This window comes from Rhincodon typus, chromosome 5 (genome assembly GCF_021869965.1).
Source record: "Rhincodon typus isolate 14 chromosome 5, sRhiTyp1.1, whole genome shotgun sequence".
Taxonomy (NCBI): domain Eukaryota; kingdom Metazoa; phylum Chordata; class Chondrichthyes; order Orectolobiformes; family Rhincodontidae; genus Rhincodon; species Rhincodon typus.
This window is the reverse complement of record NC_063336.1, coordinates 89,283,585-89,301,736: the sequence shown is the minus strand read 5'-3', so window position 1 is coordinate 89,301,736 and position 18,152 is coordinate 89,283,585. Positions and strand designations below refer to the sequence as shown.

Sequence of the window (18,152 nt, the reverse complement as noted above, 5' to 3'; positions counted from 1 at the left end):
CATTAATGTATATGATTATTTACTTGATATTTATTTGAACAGATGATTATGCAGTTATTTTCTGTCCTATTTTTGTTAAATGATAGTTAATTCCTCTGTTAACATACAGTAATAGAGCAAAGAATTTTAAATCTGCTAATAGTTTTTACACGAGTATGCCATGGCATAATTTTAAGGCTTTTGAGATAATTTGTGTAATTATTAATACTATTGATTACTGTATGAACAGGACACTCCCATATTAAATCTGCATTATTTTTCTTTCACCTTTTGAGTCCAGACGAGACCTGGTGTGATTCGTCCAATTACTATTGTTCAGAAGGTGCCTGCAGTTCCAAAGATGAAAGAGAACAATCACAACCCGTTCAGAAAACACCCTGAAGAATATGGTGATACTGAGGTATGCAACTTAAAAAGCTGAGGCTGGAACAAGTTGCACTGAACCATCAAATATTCTCTTTGTTATGATCCCGAATTATCCTTTAAAGACATGCAATGTGAGTGAAATTTTGTCTGCTTGCTGTTTTATCCTATTCATATGTACCTTTACCTAACTTTCTGTTTTATAGTGATTTGAACCTAACTAAAGCAGACAGTTAAAATGTGAATTTGTAGTTGATGCTGCTGTTCACTGAAAAGTGATAATTTGAACTCAGTCATATGTGTTGTGCTATACCATTAGTAGCAATTTTTTTCATTTCATTTTACTATCTTAAAGTTAGTGTTTTAAATCTGAGGTAGTAGTATCTGTATCTGCTATCTTATGGCACTGGTTTTATTTAATATTCTGTACCAAAAATAAAATGCTTAGCACTGTCAGGAAAAGTACATAAATTTACGGCCAAGTGTGCAGTGTATTACAATGTGACTGGTGGCAAATTGATATTGATTTCAACTACCATTATAATCAAAAATTATGATGCATAACATTAGCATTGCAATACTGCTACTTCCTGAGAGTGAAATTTCTCTAATAATCATTATGCAGCTTGTGTGGCAACGGCATTTTCAATGAAGGTTCATGCACTTGAGGAAAGTTTAGTGAAAAATCAATGGGTTAGGGTTAGGGTGAGGGTGATGTGTTATGCCTAAAAGGTAACAAACTGAAAACAAAACTTGTCATTTAAAAATGGTTTTGGTTAATTTGACCTTTAACTATTTCCCCTAATTATCCAGGTAGACAAACAGGAGGCTGGAAGAACACAGCAAGCCAGGCTGAGAGTCTCCCCAAATTATCTGTTGAACAAGTTATCCATTAAACAGTTGACTTAAGTGCAGCTGAGGTGAATTAGCTAGCCAAAAAAGGTGCTTTCCAAAATTCAGCTCTGATGTTAAATACGGCTACAGATGTCTCTTCACTCCTTGGTGTAATGGGTGTGCTGTAGAATTTTTCAATTCAGTTTCACTTTAGCTCAAAACAATTTTCTGCTACATTGTACTCAAACATACTCAATATCCTTTCGTGCACAGGGTCAAATTATGGTCAAATTTTTTGTTGTTTAATTTTCAATTAGCATTACATAATAGGTCTTTTCTGTTGATTGTTACTGATATGTGATCTATCTAATAGTCTTTTATAGAATTAAATTCCTGTTGAGAATTTTATTGAGATATTTTGCCAGAGGTTTTGATTTTAATAAAAAATCCTTTTATATACTTAAACCGACTTTATTTTAGACAAGCTTATGTCCATTAACGTTTTCAGGTGCATTTTTACTGAGTGCAGGAGTTCATTCAAAATGTTGTTCCATCTGTTTTATTATTTGCTCTTCTTCAACAGTGGCTGTGCCCATTATCCACCATCCTAACTTCTGTCTCATATCCCAGTTTGTGCCGCAAAAAGTACCAGCCCATGCTGTGCTCTCAAGACATGTCCCAGTCAATTCCACTGTCACTCTCACCTGTCACTTGTCTAACCTCTGGATCACAAATTCGTTTCTCTCCAATTGCCCCATGTAACTACTACATGACCTCTAACCTCTCTCGCAGTCTCCACTCTCTGTACATTAAGGTGAGAAGCTGATCAGTGATGCTTTCTTGTGCTTTGAAGTGTTTTTCTGTTCTGGCTAATTGTTTCACTCAACTGAGTTCATGCATGAATGTTATTAAACAAAGAAATAACATGCATTTTTAAAACAAAATCCTCTATGAGAAATTGGTATTGCTGGTGATGCCAGTATTTATTTCCCATTTCGGATGTGCATAAGAATGTGGTGATGACTTGTTGCCTTGAATATAAATAAGTATCTTGCTAGGCCATTTGAGAAGATAATTAAGAGTCAAACACATTTCTCAGTGAATATGTGCCAGACGAAAGCTACTCTTGTATTCTCTGACTGCATGAACTGCTTAGTTATGTAAATATAGTTCATATTTCACAGTCTAGATTTATGAAGACTTACACAACGAAAACAGCATTGCCTTTTCAGTTCTAGTTTCCCCGTCAAATAACTGTGAGATTAGTTGGAAATCTATTAAAAGTACATTGTTTGTGATGTGATATTGAAATCATTCCTATCTAGCACAGGGCTTGATTAGAAGGGTGATTTTATTTTCTGTTGGAGGATAAATAAAATTCCTAAAAATAATAAAGGAATTCTGCAGCTACATTGTAAGAAGCAAAAGTGTGTGAACATATCCCACTTCCCACAAACTGGTTACAAATAAGTTCCAGAAGTGGGTTATTGGTTGTTTCCTGGTTCGTTCTATTTTCCACAGTCCTGTACTTTCTTCATCACTGCTTTCTTAAATCTTTGAAAGCTAAAATTCTTTCTTCCTGTGACAATCTTATAACTTATTTTATAGAGGCAATTTTTTGACAACACCTGGTCACTACTTCATTATTTAACTCATCACCACAAAGTAAAGTGCCAATCCTTTCGGTGCTTGAAGTTAACTGTTACAAATTGAGGACCGGGCAATCTGACCTAAGAATCTTTAACTAAACAGAATCATAAAATATGGCCAGATGTGAATAGAGAAAACTTACAAGCCACTTTAAACTGCATCACTTTTATCCCATAAATGAATCATTTTGAATTTTATCTTCTATTACTGTGCTTGGAAAAATACTGTGATATGATTCTGCAGGATTAGGTTATCACTTGAATAAAGTGATTCTTCTTCAAGTGTCAGCTTCAATATTAAGTTTTGACTGACTCTTCACTGATATCTGCAGTAAGAGAAGGGGTGGGCTGTCACAACAAAGCCCAAATCCACTTTCATTTCAGTCTTGCTTTATTTTCTAGTGAGGGCTACTTGATGGGATCTGGGGATCAGTGATATTGAGGCTAACTGGACCATGTTAGAATCATAGAATCCCTAGAATGTGGAAAGCGGTCATTCAGTCTATTGAGTCTGCATCAACCCCCTGAACAGCATCCCACTGAGCCCCAGTCACCACTCTATCCCCATAACCCTGCTTTTCCCATGACCAATCCACCTAACCTGCACATCCTTTGACTGTGAGGGGAAACCGGAGCGCCCAGTGGAAACCTATGCAGATATGGGGAGAACATGCAAACTCCACATAGTCACCCATGGCTGGACTCAAACCTGGTCCCTGGTGTTTTGAGGCAGCAGTGCTAACTACTGAACAACTGTGCTGTCCTGTTAAGTGCTATCTGAGTGTCTGAGATCTGTAAATTGAGCACAGATCAAATATTTGGGTCTTTCTGGCTTGTCTAATGTTATTATTGCCATGCAAAGTGTTGCTCGTGTATTTCTGTCATCCAACTAGATGAAAGCACGCTTACCGATTCCATTCTTATCTATCAAATTGCAGCAATAGCTAGAAAATCACAGGCAATAACTCTCTTTCTGCTCCTGCATTGTTACCACTGGTGTCCCTCAAGGAAGGATTTATGCTTGGCCCGCTCTTGTTTCTCATCTATATGCTGCTCAATGCTATTGCATGGAGACACATTGTTTCATGTGAATATTGATGACAGCCAGCTCTACTTTGCTTTCAACTCTCTTGACTCTTCCACTATCTCTAAGTTGTCAGATTTTTTACCAAAGATCCAGTACTGGATGAACAGAACTTATCCCAAAGTTAAATATTTGGCAAATGAAAGCCAATATGTCAGGCCCCAAAGTTTTTTTTTCCCTTGCAGCCGAATCAATCCATCTCCCTGAAAACTTTCTGTGGCTGAATCAGGCTGTTCCCTGCCTTTGGTTATTATTTAACCCAATAGTAAATTGTGGAGAGAAGAAGGCAGTTTGGAAATGATGGTTTTTTTCAGGTACAGAGAGGTCAAAAATAAATTTTTGAGGAAAGGGATGACGAAAACAGATTTGAATGAAAGAGAGCAGTATCTGAGGAGAGAGAACTATTAACAATTCTGACGAACGTAGGTCTGTGTAAATAAGGTTGGGTGTTGGTCTGCGTCATTTGCTGCCAGCGTTGTGCTCTGATTTTGCATGGTATCTATGTATTGCTTCCTGCACATGCCAATGGCAGCTCCCACCATTAGTTCTGTCTGGTCCAAGCAACTCCTAGATCTAATTCTTATATTCATTTTGTATCATTCCAATCAACAGTTTTTCTGTACTTGATAATATGATAATTTTTGAATTTTCAACACTTGGTGATGCATACAGGCACACAATATTTGCACACTGGCAGTAAACTCATTGCAGTAGTTTTCATGTTCAATTTAATTAATATATAACATGGAGTATAATCTATTTTCTGATTGAGTAATCAAATAAACAATAACCTTCAGTGTCATTGTACAAATGTTACGATGTCATAAACCAGACTTTACATCGCAGTCACCTTCATTAACCCCTTATCTATGATGTGTAACCTTTACTAAGTATGGCATGCCTGTTGTCTAACACTGAATAAGTTCCCTTTTGAAAGATACTGTTGAATCTATTTACATCACCGTTTCTGACAGTGCATTCCAGACCATTATGACTCGCTGCATAAAAGACATTCTCCCCATATCACCACCTGTTCTTTTGCCAATCACCTAGTTTCCATATCTTCTAGTTGCTGATCCTCCTATCAATGGAATCAGCTTCTTTTTCGTTCACTTTGTTAAAGCTATTTCTGATTGCGAATTTCACTATTGAGTCTCCCCTTCTCCTTTTCTGCTCTAAAGGGACAATAGCTGCTTCTGTACCCTTTTCTTGGATGTAAAATACAGCATCTCTGTTCCCATTCTAGTCAATCTTCTCTGCACCCTTTCTAATTGCCCTCAGTGTCTTCGATTGAAAATGAGAACATAATGCAAATTGACTATCTTTGATATCCAGTTGTTCCTGCTGGAAAATGTACGTGTGCATGTGCCACATTAATTAGGGTAATGTCAGTGCTTCTCTAAGCACTTCTCCGTTGTTTAACGCTGAACTGCTACCAATTTAAAAGCTACCAAATGGAAAATGTCCAATTGAGCAAAGAATTAGAAGGTGCTTGTGCAGGTATTGAACTAAGAGAGAAGGAGAAAACTGAAAGTGGATAAAGAAACAAAAGGTCAAATAATTTTCTAAACTGGTACCAGGAATTTGTCCCCAGTGAAGGTTTCTGCTGTCTCGAGCTGCAAGATATGAGTGAGCACATTTATGTATGGAGTTGGTATGCTTTTGGCATCATTCTAAAATATCTGTGCATTTTAACTGGGACTGAAAGGTTAAGTACTGCACTCGCTCACCCGTTGTGTTCAGCAGAGCAAATGGAAGGAAATTTTCGACCACAGTATCATCCTGCAATCAATGAAATTTTCAGCAATTTGGCTAGCAGCAACTAAAGACAAAACTGCATGTACAGTTCTTCAAGTAAATGACTGTAACTGTGTAATTCAACTGAGGATGTATTATACATACTCACAAGATACGACTTAGACAGCAGGGCGAGTGACTAGAAATTCCGCTCACTTAAGTTGTACATTTTCCGTCTTAATGTGACTAACTCGTTTTGGTTTTCCTCAATTAATTGTTCAGATGCTATTTAAGTACAAAATAAGCTTAAAGGAATGGTTTATAAGAAAAGCCCAGAATATGCACAAAATATAGCTGACGGTGTGTGTCAATCTGCTGTAGTGTTTGAACAACCAGTTTCAATTCCACACTTTTATTTTTATTATCGTTCTCCATTTCTATGTTGTGAAGCCGCGTCACTCAATAACCACAATCCATGAAAACGAAGCTCTGGGGATCAATGAGGTAAATTAGTCATTCTGTACTCAGAAACTTGGCTTTAATAACTTATTTTGTTTGCCATCCTCAGAATGTTTTCCAGTTGTTTTCAAAGCTTCAGTTTTACGTTGTGAAGGATTTAATGTGAAGTATTCTGATATTGGCTTGGAATTTATGTGAAACTCTGCAGATTTTATCAGTGCAATTTGTCCAAAATTGGCCAAACCGACACACACAATCTCATATTTGCCGTAAATGCTGATTTATTTAGCTGATGTGAGCCACACCCTGATTAAATTAATCGTCATTGCCTGTTTGTGGCCCTTCAAAGAGACTTGTTACTTTATTTTAAGTACAAGGGTACTTCTCAGTTTGGGACGTGTTTTGCAGTCAGCTATGAGTTCAACACTGTTTCCAAGTTTATAAATGACTTGGTCTCGGGTATAAGGAGCAGAATTCTAAAGTTTTCAGCTGATGTAAAACTTGCTGGAGTAACAAGTGGTGGTGAGGCGTGTTATCGTCTTTAGGATGACAGAATAAAATTGGAAGAAGTATAACAAATGGAGTTCACTGTGGAAAAGTGTGAAGTGATGCATTTTGATTAATCTAATATGAATAGTTTGTAGACTTGCTCGCTGAGCCGGTGTGTTTGATTGTAAACGCTTCGTTACCCTGCTAAGTAACATTGTCAGTCCACTTCCAGTGGAGTGTTGGTGTTCTGCACTGCTTGTTATTTATATGCCTCAGTTTGCTGGGGTGGCCGGCATTACTTCCGTTTCTGTTTTTCAGTGGTTTGTATATTGGGTCCAGTTCAATGTTTTAGTGGATAGAGTTCCGGTTGGAATGCTAGGCCTCCAGCACAAGCCAAACAGAGACATGCCAAGGAATACCTGGAGGTCTGGCATTCCAACCAGAACTCCATAAACAAACACATTGAACTGGACCCGAAATACAAACCACTGAAAAACAGAACTGGGAGTAACGCCAACCACCCTAGCAAACTGAAGCATATAAATAACAAGCAGGACAGAACACTGACGCTTCACCGGAGGCTCACTGATGATGTTACCTAGCAGGGTGACGAAATGTCTGCAATCAAACACTTTGGCTCAGTGAGCAAGTCTACAACCTCATCCACAACCCAAGCTATAAATCTTCTCAAAAACTTTAAATATGAATAATATACCATACTACCATACATTACGCAGTTTTGCGAAGTATAGATGAGCAAAGCAATCTTGGTATCCATACAGACAAATGCATGAAGGTGTCAGGCCAAGTTGATGAAATGGTTCAGCAAAGTAAATAAGACACTTGAATTTATAAATAGATGCATTGAATTTGCAAAGAGAACAGTCTCACCCTCTGTAAATCACTGATTTGGCTTCAAATAGAGTAATGTCACCAATTCTGGGACAATGACAAGCTGAGTGGGTAAACACATCCCAGATACAGTATAAAATGAATGTGAGGTTTTCCACTTTAGTAGCAAAAATAGGAAGATTTTTTTTGGTAAATTGAGGCAGGGGGACAGCAATATTCAGTATGGATATCCTGGAGTGCCTGTCACTGCAACAAGTAATACAGAGAACAAACTGTATGTTAGCATTAGTGAGAGGATGAGTGGACAGGAATAAGGATGCCTTGCAGTTATACAGGACACTAGTGAGACCAGATCTCTGGAATATTGTGTGCAATTTTGGTCTCCTTTATTGGAGGAAGGAAGCACTAATGGTGTAGTGAAGGTTTGCCAAACTAATTCTTGGACTGATATACAAAGAATTGAGTTGGTTAAGATTGTGTATTCACTCTCCTTTAGAAGAATGAGGGGGATCTCTCAAACCTAAAATTTGAACAAGAGTTTACAAGTTAGATGTAGGAGGATGCCCCCAGTGGTGAGGGAGTTTGGAACCATGATCATAGTTTAAGGGTAAACCCTTAAGGTCGAATTTGAATGCAGAATACAGGGTTAATGGCAAGATTCTCGGCAGTTTGGAGGAACAGAGGGATCTTGGTGTCCACATCCATAGATCCGTCAAAGTTGTGACCCAAGTTGGTAGGGTTGTAAAGAAGGCGTGTGGTGTGTTGACTTTCATTGGCAGGGGAATTGAGTTTAAGAGCAGTGAGGTTATGCTGCAGCTCTATAAAACTCTGGTTAGACCACACTTGGAATATTGTGTTCAGTTCTGGTCACCTCATTACAGGAAAGATGTGGAAGCTTTAGAGAGAGTGTACAGGAGATTTACCAGGATGCTGCCTGGACTGGAGGGCAGGTCTTATGAGGAAAGGTTGAGGGAGCTAGGACTTTTTTCATTGGAGCGAAGAAGGATGAGAGCTGACTTGATAGAGGTTTACAAGAAAATGAGAGGCATAGATAGAGTGGATAGCCAGAGACTTTTTCCCAGGGCGGAAATGACTATTGCAAGGGGGCATAATTTTAAGGTGATTGGAGGAAGGTATAGGGGAGATGTCAGAGGTAGGTTCTTCACACAGTGGTGGGTGTGTGGAATGCGCTGCCAGCAGTGGTAGTGGAGTCAGATACTTTAGAGACTTTTAAATGACTCTTGGATAAGCACATGGAGGATAGTAAAATGTAGGGTATGCAGGGTAGATTGATCTTAGTAGGATAATAGGTCGGCACAACATCGTGGGCCAAAGGGCCTGTACTGTGCTGTACTGTTCTATGTTCTAACACTCCAGAAAGGTGTATAAGCCTTAGAAAGGATATGGAAGAGGTTTACCATGATGTCACAAGGAACGAGGGATTCTTTTTGCTGGAACAGAGAACATTAGGTGGTTACCTAATTCAGGTTGAGGAGATATCAAGTTACCATGTTGTGACATTCCACACTACTGTCCAGTTGCATTGTTTCATGGAAAATGTGACATTATTATAAAGATTCATAGTATATTAATATTATTTGAAAGGCTAGATTCTAAAGTGGCAGAGAAATGAATTTTAATTTTTCAGTTCTGTGAAGATCTGATTTTTTTTTTTCAAAGGTCAGAGCATCATTTTGGACATTGAGTTCAAAACAACATTTATGCAAAGTCGTCTGGTTTTAGCTAAATGAGCAGTAAACCACTTCAGGAGATACTTGCTAAGGTGTTTGTTGACTAGAAGAGGCTACCAGAGGGAGAGAGAGAGTTTCAGAAGTAGGTTTATGTGAGGGGGAGAGGTCTATAATAGCAGAGCTGTTATTACTAGCAGTCTCCAAGCAGTCAGGGCTGAGGACAAGTTCTGAGCAGCTTAGAAATCAGTGAGAAGATATATATCAAAGCAGAAGGCTGTGAGGGGTGTCAGAGGAATGCGTTTTACAATTGTGAGTTGGAGAAGTATGGATCAGACCTTCTGGCATCTTGACTGCCAGCCAGTGCCTGAGAATGTGCTGTTTACACCTTCTTGGCATGGCAACAGTGAAGGGCTTTGGTGCTACCCCGTTGGATGTTTTGAACCCTGCTCATGACCCCATTAGCCAAAGGCCACAGAACATTCAGGAAGGCCCAGGGCAAATGGAATAAAAACATACACCTGGATGCCATCCTCTCAGTGAAGACTCACAAGAAAGAGTGGTAGTAAGACTTGTGGGAGAAAAATGTGCGGCCTTGACCTTGACCTGTGAGACCTACCTTCGTGGAAAAGAGTCAGGCCTTCACTGATGAGGAAGGAGATTCCAATGGCCCAGCTCAAACACATGGGTCATTGTAAGCAATATCTTTTCTCGGGCAAATACAGATAGATAGAGAGTCAATATTGTGGGAATTTGGGAACTACTCACGTGGTGCTTTTAACAAGGAATATTTTGTTAATAAAAATGAGTTGAACCGCAAACTAAATGTGTCTCAATGTCCACCTCACCAACAAGAGCACTTGGGTAAAGTGTTTTTAATATATAAACTGGTTGAAATGTCAGAAGTATGCACAGTATGTTCTTGTCTAACATATAGTTTGTGTTTTTCTTTTGGGTAATAAACTTTCGTGTTCTTTATTAAAAGTACATTGACTGCTTCATGTTCAGGGATTGTATTCTATGGAAAACAGAAATAAAACTGATAGTTTACAAGCCAAGTCTCACTCTGGGATCTGACTTGTTCAGTAGTACAATCATTACATGACAGCATTAAGTGATGTGAAGTTCAAGCACTAAAGGTGAATAAAACACACCTAAAACTTAATGCATTTTGTGCCCAGATTTCTGCAACCCAAAGTGAAAACTGTTGTTCACTGTCTGCATATGGGATTTAATTCTTTACAGTCATGGTATAAATAGAAAACTAACATTATAATAATTGGCATCTTGAAAGTAAAATGTAATTCTTAGGATAAATGTATCCTAGATGGCACAGATAATCAACATCAATATTCAGTTTTCATCTAGATTTGAGATTATCCTTAAGTCAGTGCCAAAACACATTTCAATAGGTGTTAAATAACTTTATAGAAATTCTAGGAAAATTACTTTTCTGCTAAAGAGAAGAGAGATTAATTATAGTTGACCTGCAAAGAAGTGCAATCAGCAAAATATGAGAGATTTGAGCTTCCTGCTGAAACAGCTTTACTCTGACTTTTACATTCATTGAACTATGCTACATTTTACAGTTAAGTAAACACCATCTCTTTTCATTTGCCCTAAATGTGCAACTATCAGTCTGTGAGCTGATGTGGAATACAGTGGGTGATGTTGACACTATAATGGTCTTTTTTAAAATATTTGCTTACAGGATGCAGGCATCACTGGCTGGGCCACCATTTATTATCCATCTTAATTGCTCAGAGGGCAGTTAAGAGACAACCACATTGCTTTGGAGATTTTTTAAAAAATTAAATTCAAATTTTAACCATTGTCATGATAAGATTTGAGCCTTTGCCCCCAGGACAATAGCTTGGATTTCTGGTCCCGTGACATTATCACTGTGCCACCACCATGCCTCCTTTCGTTATACTCTTTATAGCTGAGCTGCAGCAACCAGATTGCACTCATTATCTCATGAATTAATCAGTTTTTCTCCAATAGAGTTTATTTATGTTTGCCTGAGGCTATAAAAATGAAATTTGCTTTTTTAATGTACTTTATTTTCTTAGCACAGCATATGCCACTAAAATAATAGTTGCAGATCAAACTGGATTTTTAGAACAATATTGAAACTTAAAAATCAGCATTCACCAAACTCGTATCTGTTCACTCTGTATGAAATGTGTACTCTACTTCAATTTTGCTTGTCCCACTGTGAAAACAATTTGAACAAAAGTGCCATAGAGTAGATTTTTTTTGTCCTTTGGAGGAACTTTGTGAACAGCAACAACCCATCAGGACCATGGTGGACTCACTAGATTCTCTATCTTGTAGGGTCTACTAACTTCCACATCTGAATTCACATTGTGCAATTCTGATTGAAATAAAATTGAGTTTAGAAACAGTGTGTAGAGCTTGGTAGCTCACATTTATTCACCACCAGATGCAATCTGTGTTGGTGCTAAGCATATTACAGTGAGTCTCTGTGCATCCAGATTAGGCCATGCAAACAGTAGCCATGGTTTTACCAACCAATGGTCTCCAGATTGCACACAATAATGTGCAACTGAAAGTAATAATGGATAGAATGGTCTCTTTAAAGGCAGAATAAGTTGTTGGATTGTCAGGTGCAGATTAATTCTGTGCCACAAGCAAGGAATTTTGTCTGTGACCTTGGATTGCTCAAAGTAGAGTTTAAAATGGAGACTTCTTTTTACTGAATGTGAATTATTAGGCAGACTGGATAACTGCACTGCAAACTATTAATCTTTAGTGAGAGAACAGCATTAATAACATCATAGCAACAAGAAATAAGAGTAAGCCACATGGTGATTTGAGTCAGCTCTACCATTCAATAAGATCATGATTGATTTGATTTTTATCTCAGCTCTCCATTCCTACATATCTTCCATCTCCTTAGTAATCGTGAATCTACCAGCCTCTGCCTTAAAAATATTTGAAGATTCTGCATTTCCCCCTGACTTTTCAGGAAAGGAATTTCAAACACTCTGTTAGTGGACACAGAATTTTCCAGACAAGAATTATTGGCAGTGGTGGAAAATGTCAGTCCAGTTACAAGTATTGATTCCATTTTCCACAACAACGTGAGGATTTAACTATTTGTTTACTTGACTGCTTCATGGCATGTTATATGAATTAAATTTGGTGGAATAAATATCTGCTTTTGAGCTTTTGCTATGTCGTCAGGTTTTGCGGATGTTAAGACTCATTGGGTGTGATTTTATGGAATTGGTGAGATAAACAGAAGGTTTTTATGTCAGAGGTACCCAAGGATCAAAAAATACAAATTCCTGGGCTTCATGACTAGAATGTGGCTTCAATTTCTGCCTAGAACTGGTGGGAATAACTCCCCAGCTTGAGTGGGAGCTGGTATTTAACTGACAGACAGCTATCATTAGAAGTTCAATAAAACAGTTTGCAGTATCCTGGTAAATTGATCAGGGATAGGCAGGTAATAATTGTGGTCATGAAATGAAGTGGTTAAGGCCCAGGGCAGGGATGGTCCAAGGTTTCCTTGGAAGGGAAAGAAAATCAAACCTGCTGCTGCTGGTCTTGGAGAAAAGTAAATAATCCTATCTGAGCCTTTTCCATTCCATCTACTCACTATGGTGTGACTACCCAAACTAAAATGTCTGAGAACAAATACTGACAAAGTTAAATGCTGATTGATGATCATATGGATCGGGTAGGGTGGTAAATGTTACTTGCAGACCCCTGCTTCAAGTGAAGGAGTTGATGCCTTCACAAGATGGCTATTGGCAATTTTACCCACAGGCTATTCACCCTCAATTTCGAGATCAGGGAGCATGTTTTTAAGGTGGGAGGAGAAAGATTTTAAAAAAGATGTGAGAGACAATTTTTTTTACAGAGTGGTTTGTGTGTGGAATGAACTTACAGAGGCAGTGGTGGATGCAGGTACAGTTTCAACATTTAAAAGACATTAAGATAAATACATGAATAAGAAATGTTTGGAGGGATATGGGCCAAGCATATGCAGGTGACACAAGTTTAGTTTGGGATCATGGTTGGAGCAAAGGGTCTGTTTCCATGCTGTATGACTCTATGAATTTATAACTGAACCTTCTTCCTGCCCTCATCCGATATCTGTAGGTACTTGCTTGCAACCTTAGATGTTGGATAGCAGGTAGGAATGCTTTGTTAAAAATAACACACTGTGGAGCTGGAGAAACGCAGCAGGCCAGCAACATCAGTGGAGCAGGAAAGATGATGTTTCGGGTCGGGACCCTTCTTCAAAAATGGACGGGGGGTGCGGAAGGAAGCTCAGAAATAAATAGAGATAGGAGGGGTGGATCTGGGAAAGGTAGGTGGGATGGTGATAGGTGAGTGCAGGTAGGGAGTGGTGGGGATTGGTCAGTGACATGGGAGGAGCAGATAGGTGGGAGAGAAAATGGACAGGTTGTGTTTAGTCAAGGAGGCGGGGATGAGAAGGAGGGTTGGACATGGGATGAGGCCAGGGGGTGGGGAGATTTTAAACTAGTAAAATCTACATTTACGCCATTGGGCTGTAGGCTCCCGAGGCAGAATATGAGGTGCTGATCCTTCAGTTTCTGGGTGGCGTCATTGTGACACTGACGGAGGCCCAGGATGGACATGTCACCCAGGGAGTGGGAGGGAGAGTTGAAATGGTTCGCGACTGTAAAGTGTTGTTATTTGTCTCGAACGGAGTGCAGGTGCTGTACAAAGCGGTCCCCAAGCCTCCACTTGGTCTCCCTTATGTAGAGGAAGCCACATCGGTTTTGTCACCTAATGAGTCCCGAAGGAAATTTCAGCACTTCTATACCATTACCTCACCTCAGAGCAGCAAACTTATGAACAAATCAATAGACAGATTTTGTGCAAGTGGACTAATTGCACTGGGGCAATGCACTCACTGAATATTTCACTCATAATGACTTTGAATTAACATTATTGAGGAAAAAAGATAACTTTCACTTTCCTTGGCTTTGACTGTTGCAGCTCACTGATGCAACGACAGAACTGAACCGGGATCAGCATCAAAACCATGGCAGTCAAAGGAGACTTGAGAGATCGGTACCACCAAACACTGACTACAACCAGGAAGCATTGGTGGTCTTAGAAGAGGAGTAAGAGCAAGCTGTCAATCATGGGCAGAGGTGAGCGGTACACTTCCTCAATGCAAAGCCTAGGACCTAAACAATGACTTGTGATTGCAACAATACAATACAATGTGAACAGAGCTTGTTACTGTGTATAATTAAAATACAAGTTAACTGTGTATGATTTATGCACAGCATCAACCTTTGCTAATGTCACAGAAACCAAAATAGCTGAAGAAACCCAGCAGGTCTGGCAATGTCTGTGGAGAGAAAGCAGAGTCAGTGTTTCAGGTCCAGTGACCCTTCTTGAGGGGAAAGACCACTGCCTGAGGTCCTTCTCCCAAAGTTAAAATGGGGGTGTGTTCAGTTATTGGACTGTCCTGGTACTTCAATTTTATGTAAATATAATCTTGCACTTGCACAAGAAATGCCTTCGGTTTATTTGTTTGGATCGAGTCAAACTCCAATGTTTATTTGTTTTCTTCATATGCTACTGTACAGAACCAAACTGCTTTAGTGACTATGTTTTTTTATGATCAAAAAAAGCTTTAGCTCTAAGGAAAGACACGTGAAATGTTAACTCTGCTTTCTCTCTGTAGATGCTGCCAGACCTGCTGAGTTTCTTCAGCTATTTCTATTTTTGTTTCAGATTTCTAGCATCTAGCAGTTATTTGTATTAGCTAATGTCATATTTTGTGTTATATTGTGCATGTATTAGGTTCTGCCCTTTGACAAAATGTACGTCATATCTGATGCTCTGTGAATTCAGCGCACGACCAACCAATTAGCTAAATGAAACTACAGTCCTACTTCACAAATGACATTAAAGGTGGTAATCATCTGCTTTTGTTTGGATTATGTAGCACTCAACTACTGTGCTAAAATGGGAAGTGTGTTGGGGTGATTATTATAATCACTAGTCTCATTGTTAGACATGATTGTTTGATTTTCTGCTCTTCACTCTAGTTAGATAGCCACTTCGGGCTAACGTAAGCCATGTCCATCAGTATCTCAAACCCACATTCTGTAGCGTTTCTCCCAACGCTTTAACTTCTCTTAACCCTCATTTCCTCTCCCCAATCCCCCTAGCGATGGACAGGAAGGGGTCTAATGATGAAAGTGATAAACATGGGAAAATGGAAATCATCTGCCACGCAGCATACTTTTTAAGGTGGTGGATGAATGGCACACTGAATGGGCTATTAGCCACCTGATTTAAAATGTGGTGTTGTTACATACTTTGAGGAGCCAGGAAATTTGGCATTGAAAGGAAAGCAGAGGCTGCTGTCTCTAGAAGATGCATGTTTAAGCATTCCTTGTGAGAATGGAGAAATGAAAGGCATTCAGAGTTTTAAATTAATTTAGTTCACTAAGATCTCATGACCTTAGCCGTTATTGGAACTTTGGACAGTTTCGACTTGACCTGCACTCTATTTACCTCCTTGTAAATCTTCTGTACTGACGGCAAAATAAGGGCAGAACCTTGTTGCTGTCTCAGCTGCCAGCTGGATATCCGTTTGCAGACCTGTGCCGCTTCTCTATGGAAAGGCCTGCAAACCACAAGCCAGTCAAACAGTGGTGAGGGCACTGGCAGGCCTTCAGCTAGAATTAAGGCCCTTAGGAACTTGCTATCAAATTCTTGGGGCATCTTGTTCAGGCAACAGGCTTTACAGTAGAGCACAGAAGACCTGAGATTTCAAAGTGATCCTATTACTCAGAAGAGCCACAGAATTGCAGAGGTTCGTGGGATTAGAAAACCAAGCAAGAATTTGCCAAATCTCTGAAATGAATTAACCATTATGATAACTCATTGGACAGCATCAAGTATGGTGTTTGAATGCAAATAGGAACTCCTTTGAGAAAATAAAGGAAATAGCATCAGGAATTCTAGCTCATTGAAAACCTGCAATTTTTTAAATTCACTCATATGGTGTGGGCTTCACTGGCAGGGCTAACATTTACAGTCCATTCCTAGTTGCTCTCGAAATGTTGGTGAGCTACCTCTTGAACCACTGCAGTTGATTTAGAGCCACAATGCAGTGAGGGAGGGAGTTTCGGGATTTTGACCCAGTGAGAGTGAAGGAAAAGTAATATATTTCCAAGTCAGGACAGTGAGTGACTTGGAAGGCATCTTGCAGGTAGAGGTGTTTCCATGTATCTACTGCCCTTGTCCTTTGAGATGGAAGTGGTCGGGTACTTGGAAAGTGCTATTGAAGGAGCCTTGGTGAATTTCTGTAGAACATGTTAGAGATTGTACACACTGCTGCTACTGTTGGTGGTGGAGGGAGTAAATGTTTGTGGATTTGATGCCAGTCAAGCAGCTGCTTTGCTCTAGATGGAATCAAGCTATTTGACTGTTGCATCCAGGCAAATGGGGAGTACTCCAACACATTCCTGATGTGTGCCTTGTAGATGGTGAACAGACTTTGGGTAGTCAGGAGATGAATTACTCACTTTAGGATTCTCTGACCTGCTCTTGTAGTTACTGGATATGTATGGGTAGTCCAGTTCAGGTTTTGGTCAATGACAACCCACAGGATGTTGCTAGTGGGGGATTCAAATAGGTGATTGCAATATTATTGAATGTCAAGTGGCGATTGTTAGATTCTATCTTGTCAGAGATGGTCATTGTCTGGCACAAATCTGGACTTTGTTCAGGTCTTACTGCATTTGGACATTGATTGTTTCAGAATCTGAAGAGCCACGAGGGTGCTGAACATTGTGCAATCATCAGTGAACACTTCCACGTCTGACCTTATGGTGGAGGAAGATGGTTCAGCCTAGGATACTACCCTGAGGAACTCCTGCAGAAATGTCCTGCAGCTGAAATGACTGATCTGCAAAAACCACACAATCCTCCTTTGTGTCATATATTATTTCACCAGCAAAGAGTTTTCCCCCAGTTTGCATTGGCTCCAGTTTTGCTAGGCTCCTCGATGCCACACTTGGACAAATGCTGCCTTGTTGTCAAAGGCAGTCATTTTCATGCCTCAGCATCAGCTCTTTTGTCAATCTTTAACTAAGGCTGTAATGACATCAGGAGCTTTGCAATCAAACTGAGTTCAGTGAGAAGGTTATGATAAGTGCTGCTTGATAGAATTTTGTATCAGCTTCCATAATATAGCTCATGATTGACTGTAGAATGAGGTGGTAATAATTGCCTGGGTTGAATTTGTCCTGCTTTTAGTGTACAGGACATATCTGGGCAAATTTCCACATTGCTGTGTAAAATCTAACGTCATAGCTGTGCTGAAACAACTTAGCTAGGACTACAGCAGTTCTGTGACACACATCTTCAGTACTATTGCTGGAATGTTATCAGAACCCATAGCCTTTGCAGTATCCAGTGCCTCTGACCTTTTCTTGATATCAAGTGGACTGACTTGAGTTGGCTGAAAACTGGCATCAATGATGCTGGGGTCTTCTGGATGAATCATGCACCTGGCACTTTTGCACTGAAGTGCTGGGCACCCCCATTATTCAGGGATATTTGTGGAGCTTCCTCCTCTGGTGAGTTGTTAAATTGTCCACCACCATTCGTGACTGTATGTGACAGGTCTACAGAGATTGTGAAATTGCTTAGCTCTATCTATTGCTTGCTGTTTACACTGTTTGGCATGGAGGTAGTCCTGTTTTGTAGCTTCACCAGACTGACACTTCATTTTTAGGGATTTTAGTGCTGCTCCTGGAATGGTCCCCTTTGATTCATTGTGCAACCAACAATAGTAGCAGCTAATGCATTATTAGTTGCACAAGGGTGGTGTTATTCCAAATCCAGAAAAGCAGAAAACTAAGCACCCATACCTTTAGAGATAGTAGGAACTGCCGATGCTGGAGAATCTGTGATAACAAGGTGTAGAGCTGGATGAACACAGCAGGCCAAGCAGCATCAGAG

The 18,152-nt window shown here is 39.6% G+C and overlaps 1 protein-coding gene across 1 annotated transcript in view; it reads left to right on the top strand.

Annotated features, from left to right (window-relative positions):
• The window catches only part of LOC109924999 (muscular LMNA-interacting protein), a 92,617-nt gene that overhangs the window by 62,344 nt on the left and 12,121 nt on the right, over positions 1-18,152 (top strand). The window contains exons 9-11 of the mRNA XM_048597097.1: positions 281-400; positions 6,118-6,171; positions 14,157-14,314. Of these exons, the coding sequence (XP_048453054.1) occupies positions 281-400; positions 6,118-6,171; positions 14,157-14,288 (306 nt within the window). The 3' untranslated portion in view covers positions 14,289-14,314. The remainder of the gene's footprint in view (positions 1-280; positions 401-6,117; positions 6,172-14,156; positions 14,315-18,152) is intronic.